The following is a 23,530-nucleotide window of genomic DNA, read 5'->3' on the forward strand; positions in this document are numbered from 1 at the left end:
AAAGTGTCACGCGAAAACAATTTCAAAATCACTTTGATATGTTGAAGCGTTCCAAAGTTATAACCATTTATAGTGACTCATGGCAGATTTGAAAAAATGGTCAGTGTCAAAGGTGAAGGTGAAAAGTGGCTTCGGCGGTAAGGGGTTAAATACTTAATATTTTCATGTCACTGAGATTTACATTAATCAAACTTGGGCCTCCTAACATAAAAAATACTTACAGATGTTTTTTCTGTATCTCCAATTAAGAAATATGGATACAGGAATAAAAGTCATTCACAGCAGCAAGTCCAGTGATCTCCATTGCTGATTCCATGGAAAGTGTTTGCACTGATTTACATACACTATTTTGCTTGTATCTATGAAAGAAATGATAAAATTAATTTATAAAACTCAAGTCTTCATGCTTTACATGTAGTGTAACGGTACAATAAAAGGAAATGGGAACTTTATTATTTTTAGTTAAAGTTTTAATTGCAGAAATAATTTTTTTATACATTTTCAAGTCACTCCCTTTAGGCCAATCGGACCCTTTTCCTAATAAGAGGCAGTTTGCCTAACACTAAGTGCATGAGCAGTACAGTTTGCAGCAAAGGTTAAACAATCTGTTGTAGAGTTGCTTCCGACGTTCAACCTAATAACAATAATGAATACAATTCAAGTCCTAATGAATACAATTCTACAATTTAAGGTGCGTATTTTGAACAATTTAGTTTGTTTAAATGTGAAACAAAATTATAAGGGAAGGTCACCATAAGGCAAACTTACAGATGACATTTACAGAGATGTTGGACTCGATTTCTTTAAAAAGAAGCTTTCATCTCCCCTGACATGTCTGTTTTAGTGAAAAATTTGATTTAACCGGAAATTACAATTTAGGAACACATGGTCTGAAAACTCTACATCATTCTTTCTATTAGCCCCAATATCAAACCAGGTAGGGGCAAACACCTATAAAAAGGAAAATGGTAAAATTCAGTGGTCAACTTATTCATTTCTAGGTGTGATAACAGAACATAGGCACAGTGACCTCTGAAAATATGCTTCAGAAATGGTATATTATGCGGAATAGAATTTTATCTTCTAAAATAGCAGTGGTGACATGTCAGGAGGGACGACATGGCCTCTTTGAGGGGGTTTTAGGCAATAGTAACAATATTTCAGTTGTCTTAAATTTGTTAATGTAACCCATAAACCATGTAAAACTCTGTCTCTAACACCCTCATTCCAGTGACTGCCTGTCTCTGACACTCTCTTTCCATTGACTGTCTGTCCCTGGCAGTCTCATTTCAGGGACTTTCTGTCTCTGACACTCTCATTCCAGTGACTGTCTGTCTTGTGCACTCTCATAACAGTGACTGTCTACCTGACTGTCACTTTGTTAGTGGGGAGATTTATCAGAAGTGTCTGAGAGAAAAACTACTGTAGTTCTCATGGCAACCAATCAGAGCTCAAGTTTCATTTTTCCACAACTGTTTATAAAATTACAGATGATCTCTGGTTGGTTTGCAGCGGCAACTGGAACAGTTTTACCTCTGTTTTTACATTTCTGATAAATCTCAGGTTATACTCGGGTCTATAAAAAAAACAAAACTTAATAGTTCCCTTTCCGACACCACCCACAGGCCCTCCTCTTCATTGCTGTTGGTGGCTGGTCATGGGTGCTTGCACGCTGGCTGTGTACATACTAAGAGGTCATCTGCGGCTCACATTATAGTTTGTGCACTTTCAATGACAGGTCCTGGTGTGATTGTGGCGCACAAACTATGATGTTATCATAGTGTGTGCATGGCCAGTGCGCAATGACCAGTGACCGGACGCAGTCAGCAATGGAGAAGACGTGGGGCATCGGAAAGGTGAGTATTGAGGCTAGATATATACTGTGAGTAGGGGGCTGGCTATATACAGGGGGACATGTAATGGCAAGATATATGCTGGGGGGCCATGTGCTGGATATGTACTTGGGGCATGAGCTGGCAAACTATATACTAAGGGCCTGAGCTGGCTACATACTGGGGGCAGGGGGTTGAATAGCTATATACTGGGTGGAAGCTGTGACCAGTGCATTTCCTACCTTAGGCTTATACTCAAGTCAATAGGTTTTTCCAGTTTTCTGTGTTAAAATTAGGTACCTCGGCTTATATTTTGGTTGTCTTATATACAGAAATTATAGCTGAAATTGAATAATCTGGATGAGTTTACACCTTTGGATAAGAACGGAAATGAGTTCATAGAAAATAAGTATTCATGGATGACACTGCTGAAAATTCACACCATGTATTTTTCAGTGTGTTGGAGAGCAGGAATTATACAGGTGTCAGTTATATTCACATTGATAACTTGATCCAAACTTTCAGTAAAATAAAAAGAATGGCAATAACCTCTTCTTACAGAGTTATTTATTACACAGTAGTGTAGCAGCATCAGCTGTTTCGCGACTTTTTCCGGCTCCAGTACTGAATACTGAGTATCAAAGTTGAAAGAAGCACAAGTCACAAGTTGGCCGTCACAAGTTCAGACATTAAAAATAGAATTGAGATCAGAAGATGTTCATTACAGTTATGTAACATATACTCTGAGATCACAAGAGTGTCGCTTCCATGGCACACATGTCCAAAGAAAGGGGTAGTGAATGTTATAGCAATCTGAATAGCAGGTGACTATCCCCTACTCCAGTGATGGTGAACGTTCTAGAGCCCGAGTTCCTAAACTACAACCAAAATTCACTTATTTACTATGAAGTGCCAACATGGAATTTTAAGCAGTAACTTATTGCTACCTATTCTTCCTCATCATTTAATCGACCCCCTGAGGCCATTAACCGGTTCGCGTTGCGATGCATGGAGAGGGCTCGCGGGCCGAACCCTCTCCATAGCCGGTAAGTCTCTGCTGCATATTGCAGCAAAGGCTTACCGGTAACACGCGGGTGTTTTCTTGCTGATCGCCGCCGGCAAAGCGGCGATCTGTCGCCATGGTAGCTTCGGGTCTCACGAAGACCCGAAGCTACTTCGGGTTAACCCATTAATTACAATGTGCTATCAGCACATTGTAATGTATGAGGAGTAAAATCCCCATATACTGCCATACTATAGTATGGCAGTATATGGTAGGATCGATCAGACAGCCTAGGGTTAAAGTACCCTAGGGAGTCTGAAAAATAGTAAAAATAAAAAAAAAGTTAAAAAAAAAAAATTATAATAAAAAAAAACCTAAAAATTCAAATCACCCCCCTTTCCCTAGAACTGATATAAATATAAATAAACAGTAAAAATCCTAAACACATTAGGTATCGCCGCGTCCGAAAATGCCTGATCTATCAAAATATAATAATGGTTTTTCACTGCGTTTAACCCCGTAACGGAAAATCGCGTTCAAAGTCAAAACTGGCACTTTTTTGCCATTTAAAAAAAAAAGTAAAAATTCTATAAAAAGTGATCAAAAGGTCGTACAGTCCTAAAAATAATATCATTGAAAACATCATCAAAAGTCGCAAAAGATGACACCACCCTCAACTCCATACAACGAAGTATGGAAAAGTTATAAGCACAAGAAGACGGCAAAATAAAAAAAAAATTTTGTTCATGAGGTTTTAATTTTTGTAAATATATGAAAACATTATAAAACCTATACAAATTTGATATCCCTGTAATCATACTGACCCAAAGAATAAATTAGATGCGTCATTTGTGGCGTGAAGTGAAAGCCGTAATATCCAAGCCCACAAGAATACGACACAAATGCGTTTTTTCACCATTTTCACTGCATTTGGAATTTTTTTCCCGCTTCCCAGTACATGGCATGGGATATTCAATGCAATCACTATGAAGTGCAATTTGTTACGCAAAAAACGAGCCATCACATAGCATTTTACTTGTAAAAATAAAAAAGTTATAGATTTTTGAAGGTGGGGAGTGAAAAATGGAAATGAAAAAACGGGAAAGGGCCCGGTCCTTAATACAGTTGAAAGAAGGAAGGCAAATTCAGAGTCTTGTTGTAGTTTCTCTCCAGGGTCCAGTAGGAGGACCTCCAAAGACATTGCAGTTCTGTCAACACCTTCTCGATTTTCCCGCAGTTCCAGACAGCTACTGAAATGTCGCTTTAAAACAGCGCTGAGAGCAGCATCTACTAAGTTGTCTGGGACTGCAGGTGGATTTGTTCCTATTTGGTGAACTCTGCCCTGGAACGATGGTCAGAGTACCCACAGAAATGGCTATGAGTGCCACCTCTGGCACCCGTGCCATAGGTTTACCACCACTACCCTACCCCCAACAAGAGGATGTAAAATCCTGCATGAGGATTTTTTAGTGGTCCTCTTCGGACCACTACCCTAAACCTTCACATCTCAGGACTCATAAATATATCTATTATAACATGCAATCTTGTATAGCAAAGCCCATGATGCCATTAAAAGTACAAGGTAAAGAATTTAGAAAACCATGAAACAGTGATGACTGATGGCAAGGAATAAAAAAAAAAAAATCATACACGCGTGCTCATTTCCAGTTTGAATCTATTTTAGTATCATTATCAATTTCAGCATTTACAGGCAAAATAGACCACAAATGATTATTTGTGCTAATAACCGCTGTGAAAGCATATCTTTCCAAGTGCGTGCATGGAAAAGAACATTTTCGTCACATTAAAAAATGTTCTGGGCTAGGAGTCTATTCTGGCTGCTTTGCCAATAAAATATTCAAATTACAACCAAGGAAAACATGGAGGTAAGCAATTTTGATAACCTAAACCAAAAGGGACTATTTTAATCCAAAATTTTAGGAATTGCTAAATATTTGTGTATTTTCCAATTCATTCAAACCCACAGAGCAACAATGTTCAGTTTCTTTTCTTTGTTAAAGAGAAATCCTGCTAACTAAAATTTTCACAAAACTGTTCACTGATGTTCTATTTTCTAAGATTGCAGGGTTTCATTACCTGCTCAGTACATGCAGAAAACATAATCGGTACATCATCATTGGCAGCATTACATATATTTTCAAATGAGGAAAAACAAATATAAAAAAAACTGGAGAAACCATAATCGGCTCAGCAAGGGTAAGAAATAAAAGCTTACTTAACTTGCTGTAGCACATCCGTTTTTTTAATACTCAAGTGCCCGGACCCGCTTCCTGTTTCTTCCTTGTTTTTTTGTGGCCCAAGGAGGTTATTCATTAGGTCATTTCAAGTGTTGAAACCCGGAAGTGCAGCAGCGATTTAGGAAACAGGAGGTGGAGCAAGGGTAACTCAGTGGGTTTTACAGGAAACACATCTAATCACCACATTTAATCTAATTGAATTACCTTTTAATCTCATCCTTGAAGTCATCAAGATAATATCTCATTAACTGAATCTCTGCTCCACATGATAACAAAATAAACTTGTCCATATAATAAAACTGAGGAAAATGAGCAGTTCCAGGGAATTTTTCTTTTTCCTGAAATGAAAATACTTCACTTAGGCATTTTGCAAAACTGTGACTTCTTGAGAAAGACCAGCGGGTTGAAACGCGCGTTGGGGATTTTTTCTGACTAGGTAACTTTGAATACAGGGTTCGGTGTACAGCTTTTTATATTGCATATGTCCGTGGACTAGTTTCTGGTCATGGTATCACATTGTTACCGCTGTCTAACCGTCTGGGCACATACAATGCTGTAACTCTATTTTGAGACTGTCAATAGCATGCCTGTTATATGTAATTACTCTTTACCTGTATTTCATATGTCCTGGTCTGTATGAACTTCTGTCTCTCCTGTAGCCATCCTTTTTATCCAGTATGTTTTAAACTCACAATGTATCCAATAAAGTCAATAAATTTTTTCACCTTCAATACATTGTATTTCTTTATTACATTCCCCTTCCCTCTTTGTTTTTTTTTATTGTGTTTAATAGATAACCAATAGTAATTATTATATTATTTTTTGTTAGATACTTCTGTTCACAATGTAGTCCCTTTATTTTTTTCCCGTATTGGAGGTTTATCTTACTGGTCTATAATTAATGGGAAAAATTTTAAAGGGTTGTTTAGGAATCACCAGGAAACACTGGTGGTAGGTCTTTCTAGTGACAGTATTTCATTTTCCATTCCGTGTACTGGTTAGTGGGAGAAAATTCCAAATGCTGTGATTTTGACAAGAAAATGCATTTGTTTAATATTGTTGTGAGCTCTGTTTTTTTCAGCAATTACTGTGCGCTCCAAATGAAACATATAACTTATTCTGTTTCGGTACAATCACAGGTATACCAAATTTATCCCCTTCACGCTCCGTGCTGGATATATCTGCCATGGAGCTATGAAGGGTGTATGAAGAGGGCTCATGGGCTGTTCATACTAATGCACTGCAATAGCCGTGCATTTCAGTGCATTAGAAATGTCAGCCAGGGTCTGGATTGACAGACCCAGAGACATTCATTAGGTCCCTGGTTATCCATAAGAGAAGACCACACCCCAAGAAACGATCATGGGGTGCCGGGAGAAAGAGAGAGGGAGCCTCCTCCCTCACCAGGTACTTAGAACCCGCGGTCACAGCACTGACTTTCAGGAAGAAAAAGATTGTACATGTCTTACCCCAGTAATAGGAATCACACTCCACTGTCCGGGACGGCATCTTCCCGGACAGTGGAGTGTGATTCCTATTACTGGGGTAAGACATGTACAATATTGTAACCTTGTGTTGGGCGTATACCTGTTTGGATATTTATTCGCTTTAGACATGACATCCTCAAATTGATTGCCCACATTCAAGTTTGTCTACACCCCTTTGTACACATATACTTATTATCCCCCATGTGCTGTCCGGTGATGCCCCCTTTTTCCTCCTTTATCATCACCTGATGTTTTACAACAATTTTAATGTATTGTATGCAATAAAGTTTTCTATATTCCTACATACTCTTTAGTTTGGCTTCTTTTTCTTTTTCTTTTTATGTTTAGTTATGTAGCCATAATTCCAGGTGCAATATCTAGGGATCCACAATTGTGTTTAACTACCATATGGTCCCATCTTTCCTGTTCTAACATTGTGTTTCACAGCACTGACTGTTGGATCGGATGTCATTGGAGAAGGGACCCATGCAGAACTTAGGCTAGGCCGATGGGGAGGTGGTTAAAAAACATAGAGCCTCCAAAGGTTGCACATTGGATTGCAAAAACAAACAAAAGATCTCTTGTACGTGGAAGATTCGACTTCCTCTATCCACAGTTCAGAAATCTTCCAAAACCTAGCAACTATGGCTGACTACCACAACTCCTTGTAGATTGTTGCGATGGTTTTATTTTAAACTTTATTCATCTGCTCTCTGATCCACTCCTGCTTCCCCCAGATAAATTCCCCTAACGATCTACCCATTCCCTGCTTTGTCATGTGTCACTCCTGGTGCTGGCTGCCACTATGTGCTTCCTGGTTCTGGCGGCCACTTCCCCTGCAGCCTGCGTATGTATGAGAGACACAACTGCTACAGAAAGCAACCACATGTATAGGAGAACACAGTAGGGCATATTTACTTCCCGAAATATGGAGTGTCTGACTCAAAAGAACTCCGGCACGATTCACAAAGATCGTGTGCCCGATTTCCTGCATCTGCTTCTTCCCAATGTATGTAAGTGCATTGGTTGCGACACAATTTGAAAATTAAATCCCGGGCTCAGTCCGAATCAGCCGGATCGTTCGGTAGCCCCCCGATTTCTGCCGCATGAAAGCCATTGGCGATGTGCTAAATTTTGATCGCGTGCAACACAATCTCCTTTTAAATAGCTATCCCAACTGCGCAATCCCTGAAAATTTCTAAAATCCGACGATCCGTGGGACCCTTAGTAAATAAGCCCCAGTATGTCTGGTACTTGTGTACTTGTCTCTCACATGTGTATAGGAGAACACAGCATGTCAAGCACTTGTGTAGCTGATGTCTGTGTCACAGACATGAGCAGGGGAGGAGAGGGGAGCGATAACATTTGCATAATAAAGAAAATATGTCTTTAGAATGATTAACGTATGAATTAACTAGATAAAGGCTGGGACAGAATCCTTGTGAGCTGCTCTAACAAATAGTGGTGACAGAATTAGTTACAGAAACCTGATGACAAGTGTCTTTTAAGTAAAATATGTAGCACACCAACATATATCTTCAGAACACTAAAAAAGATATAAAAAGCACACAAATTACCAGAACCAAGGCCGAACTTGCATTTTTCACATTCCAAATTCTCAGGGTTCTGTCATCAGCAGTAGAAACTAACCAATTCCTGTCATAGCTCCAACCAAAGCCATTAACTGTACCATCATGGCCTATGAGAAAAACATGCAATTGTAACATGACAATTATTATTATATATGCAAATGTTTTCAGTTTAATATTAATAAGAGATCTTACTAAAACGTTAATTAAAATGATTTTCTTAATGACCTTATTTAGGGTTTGCAGGGTAAAATTTCACTATTTGCTGTTGACACTAAGTTTTATAAAGTAAACATAGTACAGGCATGTTTACTTTATTTACAAGATAGGTTATTTTGGTTGTTCTTAAAGAACAGCTGTAGATGTTGTTTTTTTTTCCACAAATCAATAGCTCTTGGGATGTAGAACAACTTTGCCTATTATTTTTGCTACCTATATCCAGCAATTTATTTGCTATACCCCTCAGATTTTCAGTATTGAAATAGCTCCTTCCTCTGCCTGTGCTGACAAGCCCTGGAGTCTGTCCTGTAAACAAATCTATGGTCTCATAGGAGAGCAGGGGTTGCTGCTCCCTGCTCACAAAGGGGGAGGTCATGTGACAGTGCTCACAGTCAGTGTATGTAGCAGTGCTAGATGTGTTCAGGACTGTGGATACAGATGTCTCTGACACAGAATAGTAAGAAACAAGATCTCCCATTCCCTATTAGTTCCTCCATCCCAGTCTTTATTTCTACAGAACTTTCTCTGTCTCACTATGCACCTCATGCTGCTCCCCACTTATTAACCCTTAGCGCTCCCACAGCACAGTCTATACACTGCATGTAACTGTTTTACTTATGATTTCTTCCACTTATTACTTATTACATGTTCCATTATTACATGCTCCTCCATTTTCTGAGAGCTGACTAGTCACCATATACATCCTGTATGTACATTGTACAGTGGGCTTACTTGTGGGAATCTAAACGGATTTAATGCTAAATTACTTTGCAAGAGAACACAAGGTATCATGGGATCTGTGGACAGCTTGAATTGTACTCAAATTGAGGGCAAGTACAGGAAGAGCTATGTCACCGCCATCCGTGAGTTAAATTTTTGTCAAACACTTTTGGAACAGAAAATGTCATAACTTTGGAAAGAAAATAGTGAGAATCACAATTCTTCTACCCCTGATGAAGTCCACCATTTAGGGGACGGAACGCGTGGGGAGCCCTCCACCTCCTTCACACAAATCATAGCACCCTAAGGCTATCTGACATGGGATGCCGACTGAGACTTCCCTGACGTATACTTGGACATGTAAAGTATTGAGACCAGTTCACACTTAGGACTTACCTTTGCTGACCTTTTATTTTTTCTACATCAGGTTCTGTGTATTGTTCAGGTTTCTACTCAGCATTGACTCTGATTACTAGGGATTATGGGTGCTTTTGGAGTACTGTTATAGTGTAGGAAGTGTTTTGCCAGTTATCCTCACAGGGAATTGTGGCTAATGAATTTACTATTGTATTTGGTACAATTTTAATTGTTTTTAATCTGTCTTTCTTGTCTGTGTCGCGATACAAATAAATTTCATGTATGCCTTTTTGTTACTTCAATAAAGTGATTTTGTATATTGTCAGATGACACATCTCTTTCTCTTTTTGTATATATTGATCCTAGTTTTGATGTGTTGACAGATACCGCTTGTGACAGAATTTGGTGGTTGTGCACAGTCCATTTTTTTAATTTCGAGCATCACAATAAGGGCATGCTTCTCTGTATGTTTTTAAGAGGAATCGCATATGAGAATTTTGTAAAATCATTATAACTTAACAGTTATGCTTTAAGTTGAATTTGTATGTAAATCGAAACTGGTATAATTTTATTATTGTAACTTCAAGAAAAAAAAAAAACATTTTTTGTCACGGTAACAATTGGATTTTCTAAATTTTGGGCTGTCATAGGAACATAGATTGTCAATAAAGCTTAATTACAAATAGCTGATCATTGCAGCCTGGGACTAAAGTAAAGCATCCAGAGGGTGCAGTCACATACAGCATTTAACACATGCATTGCAAAATGCATTGCAACAGTTGATGAGAGATTTGCCTGATTAAACAGATGTTAACATTTGCGTTTACACAATGCAACTGTTAACATATGTGTTAAGATTGTGGTAACAAACACATTCGTTAAGATAATGTTAACATGTGCCTTAACATTATGTTAACGGTTTCCTTTTTTAACCGCAAACGTTAACAGTTGTTTAATTAGGCAAATCTCTCTTTGGCTGTTACAATACATTTTGAAACACAGACAAAATAGTTTATGCATTTTCGTCACATAAAACAAGATATGATTATGTATTAAATTGTAAAACACTGGGTGAAATTAGATTGTAGAGTGTATAAAAAGATAAATAGATGCTCAAGATAAAAATATATTTTTGCCGTACAAGTTTGGTCACTAGCGCATCAGTAGGAGACAGCTAAACTAGATTGAGAGCAAAGAAGGCGTCTGTGTAAATTCAGGGAATTGGTTCATTTGAAAACAAAGATAGGTAGGCAAACTTGGAGTTTGAAAAATGACATTTATTATAATATAACTGTGGGGGCCCTGTATAAGTACAGCTAATATAAGTATAACTAAACTTGGGTATTAATTGAGCTGGGCGTTGTGCTGATTGGGTACCGTATAAAACTTAACTGGGGGGGGGGGGATTGTATTTGGGGCCAGAAGGGGAGCATTTATGGGGAAGGCTGTTATGGTGTACTGTATATATTAAAACTGGGGGCTGCATATAATTAGAATGGGGGTTTTGTCTATAGGGGCCACATTTTAATTACAGGATGGGGGTTGTATGTGGGGTTTTGTGTATAATTAAACGTAGGAGGCTGTATTTAATTAAATTGAGGACAGAATATGAGTTTATTAGTATGGCACTATTTATTAAATTATTAGGTGGTTTTAATTCTGTAAATTAGAGGGAACTATATATGAATTTAGTGGGTATATGCTATAATAATTTATTCAGGGGAATGTAGTATATATTAGAACACATTCTGAGGGCCACACAGTGAATGTTTATAAATGGGGGAACTTTTTAATGTTGTGTAGTTTGTAGTATATATTATTTAGGAGCAAATTGTTAGACATTAGATATAGACAGATACATAGACATTATACTGTAAGTGACTGTGGTATTTTTACGTTTGCAGCACGGTGATGTGCTGCATGAAGCTGAAGACATCTCTCTTCCTGATGGAGAAGATCATCACGTGCAAAGTACTAGATGTCACTATTGTCTGTGTCACTAATATTAGGGTGTGAGACAACTAGTGTCCGCCACAGGGTGTCAGTGATCCGTGGGGCTGTGTGAGGACATTAGTATTGTTGTCAGCATACTTCAATCAGGTTTTAGCTGCTTTTTAAAGATGTGTCATCCAGTGTCAACCATTTTTTTAAGACCCCGGAAATGAACCTGTCTGCTAGTGCTGCATCAAAGTGTTTTTGTGCTGCTGGAGGTACTGGTGGTAATGTGTAAAAGCTGAAAAGGGGGGCATGGGAAAAAAACTTTTCCACTGTTAGACCTCATGCAGAAGATTCAATGAGGTGCATAAAAAAGAAGGAAGAGCACTCCTCACCACTCTCTCCTTTCCATTGAAAGAAGAGTGGCCTGTGCCGTAAAACAGCAAAAAGTAGGACAATTACGGTGAGATAGTGTGTGCTTATCACACCGTGACTGGGTGCATGAGGCCTAATGGCAGTGAAACTATGGAATTCAAATTTTGGAAACTATGGAACTTATGAAATTGTAATTGTTGAGACGATGGACAACTTCAAGATGGGCCTGGATGCCTTTTTTGAAAGGAAAAATATCACAAGTGGGAGCTAATTTCATGAGATCGGACATAAATCCAGGGATTCCATCAGATGGTCATATTGGAACTAGGGTTGTTATGATTCCAGAATCTTAAGTGCAATACAATTCTTGGAAAAGTATCACCATACTAATACAATACTTTTCACGAAAATAAAAGACAGCATTATCTGAATTCAAAATGTTTATTAAAACACACAAAAATCTGGTAGCAGCTGCGGGAGCACACGAAAGCCTTTGAGGCCGCACTCACACACTGCAATGTAAAATATAACTCAAATGCTGCAGGGAGGAGTTTGTACTAATCTCAGCTGCACAATACAGCATTCATGTGACGTCATACAGCCTGCCATTGCTATGACTTCATACAGTGCATAATACAGAATTCAAAATACCATGCAGCAAACAGTATCCATACATCAGACTGACCATCATACAGTGCACAACACAGTAATCATGACACTACTGACACATAGTACCCTGCATATTTACATCACATGAACTCACAATTTTGGTGTGAATTCGGCCATATTAGGCATCCACAGTGATGTAACGCTACAGCTGTGACCAGTGGTGTGGGATATGGCGACAATGATACAAATATTTCACATTTTGGAGTAAATTTGCCATCTGATCCCATGCCATATCACACAACCATTGTACCTGCACCTGATCAGGAGACCACAGCCTTGCACTTGTGACCACACCTTCCAGGGTACAGATCAGCTCATGCAGTTCACTACTCTTCTATGCTCCCCCTTTAAATTTCGGCCACATGACTGTACACTTAGTGCAGAAATTACGCACAACAGGAGCGAGTCCCAGCTATACTCATGCTGTATGCCTGCACATCACACTACTATGAACACACACCAGCCAAAAATATGAGTAAGAGTCACTGTCGTAAAGAGGATGAGTAGAAAGATTGCACTGTTCATTGTCCACCGCCATGGCGACTTCCAGGGGCTCTAGGTGTGTGTGTGTGTGGCGTGTGGTGTGTGTGTGTGTGTTGGTGTGTGTGTGTGTGTTGGTGTGTGTGTGTGTGTTGGTGTGTGTGTGTGTGTCACCGGAAAATTACAGAGGTATAAATATATATTGCACAAAAACACAGTTGTTCGTGGTGCACAGTTTGCCCCTTAAGGAGCTACTCACGGTATAAGACCAGTCCACACAGTCTTTGAAAAAGTCCACAAAAATAGAGAAAAATATTTTCACTATGACCGGAGCTCCAAAAATTCTTCTTCTCCCTCTTCTTCTATCTTAAAATATCGATGAACAGCACCAATCTTCCGTTTCTCCTGCTGAAAGTATGTCACCATTCAGACTAGCACCATCGCACTCTCATTCTCCTCCTTTAATTGTATTGTAACTGGAAGAAAATATGCAGGCAGATGGTGTGGTACGTTCCAATAAGGTTAAAATTTATTTCAGCAGGAGAAACTGAAGATTGGTGCTGTTCATCGAGAATAAGAGGGAGAAGAAGAATTTTTGGAGCTCCGGTCATAGTGAAAATATTTTTCTCTATTTTTGAGGAATATATATTATATATATAATTGGGCAGTTATTATCAAAATTTTTCTTGACTGACCTCCTGTTTAAGCTGTACGATGTTTCTTTTACAAGTATTATGAAATAAAATGTTTTTAGTATTGCTTGTTTTGCAGAATTTGGTTATAGGTTCCATAGTTCTAGGTACCTGCATGTCATAAGAATTTAAATTAAAAAAAGGACCATGTTAAATTCAAATCAGTTTTTTTTAAATTTTTACCGGTGTTTTGTATGCGTTGGAAAAGGGGTAGTCTTATACGGCGAATATATCTTAAACTCTATATTTTATATTCAATACGGTTTATTTAGTTGAAAAGTGTTAGCATACAGTTCAGGAAACAATGTAAAACATTTTTGGTAATAATGACAGTATGCATCATAACAGCAGTGGGACACGCAGGTCCCAATAACGATAAATGTGGATCGGGAGCCTCCGCACGCCGCAAACATACTGCAGCGGGGTGATAACACGCCGAACCTACACAGAAAAAAAAAAAAAGCCTGACTCCATAGACCAATTATGACAAATAATGAATAAGAATAAAAGTGTAACTATATAGTCAGAAGTAATACGTGTTAATATGTTCATGACCTTTAATGCAGGACCGGCTACACAGTCCTCATTGAACTAATAATAAGGGTAGGGGAACTAAGAGTAAAGGAAAAGGAAGCTAAGTGGGGGGGGGGGGAGGAAGGGGGAAACAGGGGGAACCCGAAAGGGGTCAAGAGTAGGGAAGACAACATGATGGAATAGGGACACAGTACAACTGTCACTCGCAGACGGCTCAGGCGAATAGAGCTACATACTCTGGTGTGCCTTTAAACAGGAACCATGGTTGCCAGATTCTAGTGAATTTCTCCATGGTTTGATTTACCTCTGCCGAAAGCTCCTCCATGCGACATATATTAGAGAACTCATGAATCCACTCGAGGAAGGGAGGGGGGGGGGGGGGATCTCCAGTGGCGGGGGATGACTGTGCGAGCAGCTGTGAGGAAGAACCTCAATAGGCCCTTTTTCTGTGACCCTACTGTACCCGGGAGGATGGACAGAAGGCCAATCTGAGCTTGGGTCTCCACTGAGCAGCCTGTGACCTTTTTGTAGGTAGCAAACACTCTGTCCCAGAAAGGTTTGAGAGCAGCACAATCCCACCAGACATGCAACATCGTTCCTCTGGAGTCATGACACCGCCAACACCTGTCAGACACTGTAGGGTAAAATTTGTGTAGGGCTGTTGGAACCCGGTACCATCTTGTCAAAATTTTGTAATTTTTCTCTTGTGCGGAGCATGCAGAAGATAATTTGTGGGTAAAGATAAATATTTTCTCTTTTTCCCGTGGCCCAAACTCAACGCCCAGCTCCTGCTCCCAGCTCTCTACAAATGCCGGGTCTCCCGGATGTAACTCGTCCTTTAAGATAGCGTAAATTTGAGAAATAACGTGCATAGGTGGAGTGGATGATTTGAGCATTTCCTCAAATGCAGTCAGATTAGCTCCAAAAGTTGCCTGATCTCCCTGTGTGCGTATGAAGGATTGTAGTTGGGAATATTCAAGCCAAGAAAGCTGAGTGTCAGGGACCTGGGCACTTAGATCGTTAAAGGAGGGTAGGGATCCGTCCTTGAGGACCAAATGCATGCGTGGGTCATCAGATAGACGCCATATCAAGAACGAATCTCTACCCAGACCTGGGGGAAACAGTGGATTCTTGAACAACGGAGTTAGGGGCCCTAAAGGGCGGGTTAGAAGACCCCGGCGGAGTAACCTTTTCCATAGCACCAATGCGGCCCGAGCATGAGGTGTGTAACCCACTAAGGATTGTGCTATATCTCCCTGGATCCAAGGCACAATTTTCAGGGGTAGGGGTGTAATATTCTGTTCTAAGAGTACCCACTGTTTAGAGGTAGAGTTATACGTCCAGTCCACGAAGCGCATTACTACAGTCGCCCAGTGATAAACCTGTAGGTCAGGTAATCCTGCCCCCCCCGGAAGACTTGGGTCGGGTTAAGATTTTCCATCCCACCCTAGGTCTAGAGGACCCCCACACAAAACGTAGCATTGCTGATCGAAGTTTTTTAAAGAAAAGAGGAGGGGGGAGGAGAGGTATTCCCTGAAAAAGGTATAAAAACCGCGGCAGCACGTCCATCTTAAGGACGTTAATGCGTCCAAACCAGGAGAGCCGTTTTTTATCATATGTGGAAAGGTCCACCAGCGTGCGCTCATGCAATGGGGTGTAATTAAGAGAATAAAGTAAACTCAAATCTGCCGGGATGCGTAGGCCCAAGTATTTAATGGAGTCTGTACGCCACTGAAATGGAAAGTGTGCCATAGTATGTAAAACCTCCGTCTGAGGTAGAGAAATGTTCAAAGCTTCGGATTTCGTATACTTAATCTTAAAATTACTAACAACACTATACCGCTCAAACTCTTGGAGTAAGGATGGTAGCGTAATCTGAGGCTGAGAAACATACACCAAAAGGTCGTCAGCATATAATGCTATCTTGCAATGCATGTCTCCCACTCTCACTCCATGTATATTTGGGTTTTTTCTTATCGCCACAGCCAGGTGTTCCATGACAATGGCGTACAGCAAGGGAGACAGCGGGCAGCCCTGCCGCGTCCCATTATGGATATGTAGGGGGGAAGACAAGGCACCATTTATCCTGACCTGGCCGAAGGTTTAGAATATAAAGCCGCAATCTTACTCACAAACCCCTCACCTATTCCCAGTCTGCATGAACCCCCAATGCACCCTGTCGAACGCCTTTTCGGCGTCAATAGATAGCAGAGAGAATGGCGTTTTGGATGTTTTAGCATGGGAAATCAAGTGTACCGTTTTATTAAGATTGTCCCGGGCCTCGCGACCGGGGACAAATCCTACCTGGTCGCTATGTATCACAGAGGGAAGGAGCGGACCCAGTCTGTTCGCTAAGATCTTTGAGTATAACTTTATGTCTACATTAATTAGCGATATTGGCCTATAGCTAACCGGTGTCGCAGGGTCCTTACCAGGCTTCGGTATAACACTAATTGTGGCCGCTAAGGATTGGGGGGCAAAAGGGACCTCATTGGTGACGGCATTAAATACTTTTGTGAGAAAGGGAGTCAATATTTCCCGTGCAAACTTGTAAAAAGCGGGTGTGAACCCATCAGGACCAGGGCTCTTTCCTACTGGGGTCTCTTTAATAGCGTGATGTATCTCACTTTCGCTTAATGGTTGTTCAAGGAGTTCAATTGTGTCCCCTGAAAGTGCCGGTAGCGCAGTGTTACTAATATAAGTATTTATTCTCTCCTTTTGCTGATGTTCCTCCATGTCTGCAAACCGAGTGTGGATGTTATACAAGTCAGCGTAGTATGAACGGAATACATCTAGAATCTCGAGAGGGTTATGTGTAAGGGTCCCCCCCCGTGTTTGAATTTTGGGGATAAAAGTTGCCATACTGCGTGGATGTAAAAGTCGGGCCAGAGAACGGCCACATTTATCAGCATGGTCATAAAGGTATCTGGAGAACTGTGCCCTGTGCTGTAAGTGTGTCTGGTCAAGTAACGACCTTAAGCTCTCACGCTTCTCTGTGAGTGTGGCTAACACTTCATGATCTAACGTGTCCTTATGTCGCAGTTCTAATTCGCTAATGGCGTGCAATAGTGCAGTGATTTTAGCCGCCTTCTCCCTTTTCAACCTGACGCCATGTCGAATAAAAACTCCCCTGAACTCTCCCTTGAGGGTTTCCCACACTAGGGGGAGGGGGGTGGAGCCATCAGAGTGCTCTTGCAAAAAGCGCTCTGCAGAGGTCTGCAACTCTGCCGCACACAAGGGATCTTTTAGAAGATTGTCATTAAGCCTCCATGCCCATTGCCTGCGTAAAGAGTCTGGGGGTGAAAATGTTATAAAAACCGGGGCATGGTCTGAAAGGACCATATTCCCAATCGTGGCGGTGGGATGCCATCCCAACAGTTTGTGGCTCACCCAAAAGGCATCTATTCTGCTATAAGTTTGGTGGGCAGGCGAAAAATACGAGTAGTCCCTACCCGACGGATGGAGAACCCTCCAGATATCTGTTAAACGCAGGGCGTGTAAGTCCTGATGCAGGAGACGCATTAAGCGCGCAGAGGTGGCAACGTTACCTGAGGTGCTATCAATCTGAGGATTCATTGTAAAATTGAGATCTCCCCCTATGATGAGCATGCCCTCTGCAAACTCCGTCAGAGCTCTCAGAATAGTTCGGCAAGCAGGAACCGGGCGTGAGTTGGGCAGATACCAATTAGCAATTGTATACACAGTGGTATTAATTCTCAATTTAAGGAACAAGTACCTCCCCAGGGGATCCATTTTAGTGTCTAGAACAGAGTGTTGCAGTGATCTGTGTATTCCTATGGAGACCCCCTTTGAGCGTGAATCGGGATTGGTGCTGTGGAACCATATAGTGTAATGGCGGTCCCGTAAGACCGGCACGTGTCCTGTTTTAAAGTGTGTTTCCTGAAGGAGGAGGATTTGCACTTTCTGTTTATGCATCCCATAAGTAATCTGGGATCTTTTTTGCGGGATGTTAAAGCCCCTTACATTAAAGGATCCCAGTTTAAGGGATGCCATGATACCAAGCCTTCCAAAGCGAGAGGTAGTACCAGAGGACAGGGTAACCTAAGACAGTGGACAGAAACACGAAGGGAAATCACAAGGGGAAAGTTAGGCAAGGGATAACTACACAAGGGAAGGGTAGGAATTAGTGCGCTTAAAATAAAAACGGTAAATAAATCTGAGCCTCCGCTAAGAACAGTGGGGTATATACTTTTAAAGCTGCAAACAGACCAGCTGAGCGCAGCACCCCTGAGGAACGTAGAATTGCCAGGGAAGGTGCCCCCGGGTCCCCGGGGAGATCCAACCCAGACACATATAAATCTTTAACCTGATATAAACCTGCTCTTAACCCGAAATCCCACTAAGATGGGGAACAATCACAATATACAATATAATGTTGAACTAACTCACAACGTCCAGTTCCAGAAGATGACAGTCGACCTGCTTATCGAGGAATAGGAGATGCAGGCGGGTGCTTATCCTGGATGCTGCAAATCTGGAGCAATCTGACCCTGGCGTGGATCAGGAGCTGCTCGTTGTGGGCGCTCAAGTGCTGCCTGCTCTGGGTTGCGATGGTCGAAGGAGCGTCTTCGTTGTCTGCGACGGGGATGCCTTTGAGGTCTCGGAGGTGGTCCTCCTGCAGCTTCCGCCAGAAAGGAAGGCCATTCCGGTAGGGTAACCGGAGAGAGGCCAAGTGATTCTGTAAATGCACTCAAATCACCAGGGTGTCGCAGGATGTGCATCCGACCGTTGTGGCGCACTTGAAGTTTAAATGGGAACCCCCAGGAGTACTGGAGGTCTCTTCGTTTGAGAGCTTCTAGTAGAGGACGCAATGCCTTGCGCTTCAGCAGGGTCAGTCTGGAGAGATCCGGAAGGAGTTGTACTTGGTAGCCCTTGAATCTAACGTCTCCTATGTTTCTGGCACTATTCATAATTGCCTCCTTGATCTGGAACCGATGTACTCTACATATTATGTCCCGTGACCAACTCGGGTCTGGAGGTTTGGGACCCAAGGACCTATGAGCACGGTCAAGTTCCAGAGGGGTATCAACAGGGACATCCAAAATTATATTGAAAAGCTCTTGAAGTGTCGAGTGTATGGCAGAAGTTTCTACAGATTCAGGGACGCCCCGAACTCTAATGTTGTTCCTCCTACCCCTATTTTCTAAATCATCCAGGTGGTCAGATAGGGCTTGTAACTGAGAAGATTGCGAGGCCAACTGTGAGGAGTGAACGGCTAACTGTTCATGAACAGAACGTTGAGAGGCCTCCACTGTTGACACCCTTCCCTCCACTTGATATACTTCGTCCCTGAGAGCAGACATTTCAGACCGATAAGATTGTTCCAATCTAGAGATATAAGACTCCATATCATCCCTGGTAGGGATAGTGCGAATATGTGCCCGCAATGCTCTTAGGTCAGATAACACTTCACCATCTAGAGAAGTTTTAGCATAATACATGTGCGCTGATGATGTCTGATGCAATATATCTTCAACATATTCAGCCTGTTGTTCCAGAACAGGAGTGGGGTCCATCCCCTGTGACGAGGGGCCAGGACTGCCTAGCTGTGGGTGCCCCAGGGCCAGCTGCTGAGTTGTCCATACGGGTGCATGGGGGTTAAGCCCCTGGGGTGTTGAGAGCCACAGTGCTTGAGAAAGCTCATCCACAGGGGGTGATGCAGAGCCCGTAGAGGACCCCCAATGAGGAGATGCAGCCAGTGACCTACTGGGAGAGGCCGGGGGTGCTGTTGCCCCTGCAGGGCCTGGACCTACCATGCCCCATGCTGATGGTGTGTGGGAGGTGGATGTGGGCGGTAGGGCTTCCCCTGCCTGGGGAGACATAGTGTCCCGGGGTATCTGCTGCTGTGGGCTACCTCCCAGCCCTTCCCGCTGTGTAGGCCCGTCTCTGGCCTTACCTTCACTCCGGGCCGCCATCTTAGCCTTCGGAGCATCTGGCAGTTGTGCAGGGGCTGGCAGCGCTGCTGATGTTCCTGCTGCGCCGGGGATCGATGTCTTCACCGGCCCCCGTCGCCACCTTCTCTGGCTGCGAGGTGCCTGTCATGCGCACTTGCTGCATCTTCAGGGACGGCGGCGCGCCAGCTCCGCTGCCTGTCCCACACTGCTGTGGGTCTCTGCACCCACCGGATCTCGCCGCCGCCATCTTGAGTCCCGGAGAGGAGGCCGGCGTCATCGGCTGTGGTCCCCGCTCCGTATTCGGGGAGTCCAGAATCGCTCTACCGGGGGAGGCAGCAGACGGAGTGGGAGAGATGTTCGGCCCCGAGGACCTCGGAGGAGCTGTCAGGTCGATGATGTCCGCCATGACAGGCGCGTCGCTCCGATCTTCCCCGCGGCCCGTCCGGTCATATAAGAAGCGATGTGCCTCGTCGAGGAGCGGGTGTGAGTCGTGGCAGTGGCCCCTGCTCCTTTCTTCTTCTTTGCACCCATACAGGTGAGGATTTCAGGTACTTTTAATAGATATCTGGGCTAGTTCCCCGGGTCCAGCGCGGGAGCTCACAAGGAAAGCAGCCTCACGCTTCCATGGCCAAACCACGCCCCCTAAACTCTATATTTTAAACAGGAAAGTAGGGGGGTCGTCTTATACACCAGGTCGTCTTATACGCCGGAATATACGGTAGGTATTTATTTGCTCTACATATCCAGTGCTATATTTTTACATATGTACAGTGGGTACAGAAAGTATTCAAATCACTTTAAAGGGAACCTGCCATCAAAAATTCGTCTAATAGAACGTCCCCTTCACTGTAATTGATATTCCTGCATTCAGGGACATTATTGCTCAGATCTCCTGAAGTCCAGTGCATGAAGTCAATCACATAGGAGGAGCTGTTCAGAGACAGGGAGAGCCTAACTTCAGTGTTAGACTCTCAGCCTCACTGACCTTCTACATCATACTTACATCTCAAAGTTGATGTTCTGAATGATGCCACCTATTTGGCCCATAAAAGAAACATGATCTAGAAGCTGTTCAACTGCTTGACAATACACTGGTAGTGGTTTATTAGGCACATTTTTGATGAAAGGTTCCCTTTAAATTTTTGACTCTTTGTTTCCTTGTAGCCAATTGGTAAGATCAAAAAGGGTTTTTTTTTGCATATTAATTTACACTCTACACCCAATCTTGGCAGAAAAAAAAACAGAAATGTAGATATTTTTGCTAATTTATTAAACTAGAAACACTGAAAGATCACATGGTCATAAGCATTCAGACCCTTGCTAAGTATTGAGTATTATGTAGTATTGAGTAGAAGCACCATTTCAGCTAGTAGAGCCACGAGTTTTCTTGGAAATCATGTTTTTCACACCTGGATTTGGGGACCCTCTGCAATTATTCCTTGCAGATCCCATCCAGTTGGAGTTTGGATAGTGGATACATCCTCTTTAGGTTGGATGGTGAAGTCTCTCCAGAGATGCTCAATTGGGTTTAGGTAAGGGCTCTGGCTGGGCCAGTCAAGAATGGTCCCAGAGTTATTCTGAAGCCACCCCTTTGTTATTTTAGCTATGTGCTTAGTGATTTGGTGGAAGGTGAACATTTGGTCTAGTCCGAGGTCCAGAGTGCTCTGGAGGAGGTTCTCATCCCGAACATCTCTGTACTTGGCAGCACTCATCTTTCCTTCACTTGCAAAAAGTCATCCTGTCCCTGCAGCTGGAAAACAACCCCATTGCATGATGCTGCCACCACCATGTGTCACTATTGGGATTGTATTTGGCAGATGATGAGTAGTGCCTGGTCTTCTCCACTCATAGTGCTTAGAATTGACACCAAAAAGTTTAGACCAGAGAATCTTATTTTTCATAGTCTGGGAGACCTTTGTGTGTTTTTTTACAAACTGTATGGAGGCTTTCATATGTCTTGCACTGTCAGCACACTGCCATAAAGCCCCGACTGGAGTGGAGTGATAGTTGACCAATTGAAGTGGAATGCTCATTTCTCTACTTAATCTCTGGAGCTCAGCCACAGTGATCTTGGGTTTCTTCTTTACCCCTCTCACCAAGGCTCTTCACTAACAATTGCTTAGTTTCACTGGAATGAAATGGACAGTATGTGCGATAAATATGAATGTCACAGCATAGGGTTGAATATTTATGACCATGTGATATTTCAGTTTTTATTGTTTAATAAATTAGTCAAGGTGGGATGCATAGTTTACATTAAAGCGGTATTCCCATATGGGCATTTACATTTAACTGAATTCATTTGCCATATGTAAACATTTCTTCAATTGGATGTTATTAAAAAAAATGTTCCTGTGTGAAGATAATTTCTCACAAATGTAGCCATGTTGTCCCTTAGAAACAAGATGGCTTCCTCGGATACGGCCACCTCTGCTGGAGTGATTGCACAAAGAAACAAAAAGTTTTTGTATATGAAATGTCCGGGAGTTACTACATGTCCCACAGCCCTCCTGTGTTAATGAACGCTAAATGTGGACAGGCAGGGGGCGTGGCTTAGGCATGGCGGAGTAAGGACGCTCTCTGCAGGAGCTCCGTTCTTGAAGGCGCCCTTATCGGTCCCCTAACAGGATCCCCCCCACATACCGGCATGTCCAACAGGAGGGGAAGAAGCACGGCACGTCCGACTCCTGCAGAAGTCCGCGATACGGCACCGGAGCGGAGTCTGGAGCGCTTCAGGCACCAGCCACGTGCAGTGTCCATCCCGCCGGCCGGATCCAACATGGCGCCCGCTCCATCTGCAGCACGTCACCGGACCGGGGGAGCCGGCAGGGGAGCTAGGAGTGGCGCGGACTCAGCGCAGGGAGTCGGCAATCCCCCTGCAGGTCAGGAGACAGCGGAGGAGCACAGGTACCGGGGACCGGGGGCAGGAGCGCAGGGACCTGGCTTACTATCAGAAACTGACATGGCGCCAGTCCCTGTAAGCTACTGCCCTCCAGACACCATTACTGGGAGACAGGGGCATAATGACCCATCCGCCCCACAGGAGAGCCCACACTCCTCACAAGTTGGGGAAGATGCCCAGCCACCAAGCCCTGGATGGATAAGCCAGCAGGCAAGCCCCAGGAGCCATGCTACCTCCTCCCCTCCTCCCCTAGGCGAACACAGAGGAACGATTCACTCTGAACTGCAGCTCCTTAGAGAATTGATTCAGGCTCTCCCTACACGACAGGACTTGGATTCTGTGCTTCAGAGAGTAGAGGCCTCTCACCAGCAGGCTCTTGAAGGCATTAGAGAGGATATTGAAGCGCTCGCTACTCTTACTGGGAACACTGAGAATGCCACTGCCTCCTTGGAAGATAGAGTCTCTGCCCTGGAACAAGAGGCCAGCAGCTCCAGACAACATCTACAGCGTCTGTCCCTCCTCTTAGATGATCAAGAGAACAGAGGCAGAAGGGCCTACCCGAG

General features: G+C 42.9%; 1 protein-coding gene across 7 annotated transcripts in view; it reads right to left on the minus strand.

Annotated features, from left to right (window-relative positions):
• Positions 1-23,530, minus strand: part of WDR27 (WD repeat domain 27) — a 314,696-nt gene that overhangs the window by 162,473 nt on the left and 128,693 nt on the right. For 5 of the 7 annotated variants that reach the window (XR_011854091.1, XR_011854090.1, XR_011854089.1 and 2 more), the window contains exons 18-20: positions 8,158-8,279; positions 5,298-5,431; positions 262-359 (exon numbers count right to left, since the gene is read on the minus strand). Coding sequence is in view for 2 of the 7 variants with exons in the window: in XM_072141007.1 (XP_071997108.1) it covers positions 262-359; positions 5,298-5,431; positions 8,158-8,279 (354 nt within the window). In the remaining 5 variants the exon portion in view is untranslated. Of the gene's footprint in view, positions 1-221; positions 360-5,297; positions 5,432-8,157; positions 8,280-23,530 lie in introns of all 7 variants that reach the window. The other 2 variants (XR_011854093.1, XM_072141009.1) reach the window with 1 other exon arrangement.

This window comes from Engystomops pustulosus, chromosome 3 (assembly GCF_040894005.1).
Source record: "Engystomops pustulosus chromosome 3, aEngPut4.maternal, whole genome shotgun sequence".
In the NCBI taxonomy this organism is placed as follows: domain Eukaryota; kingdom Metazoa; phylum Chordata; class Amphibia; order Anura; family Leptodactylidae; genus Engystomops; species Engystomops pustulosus.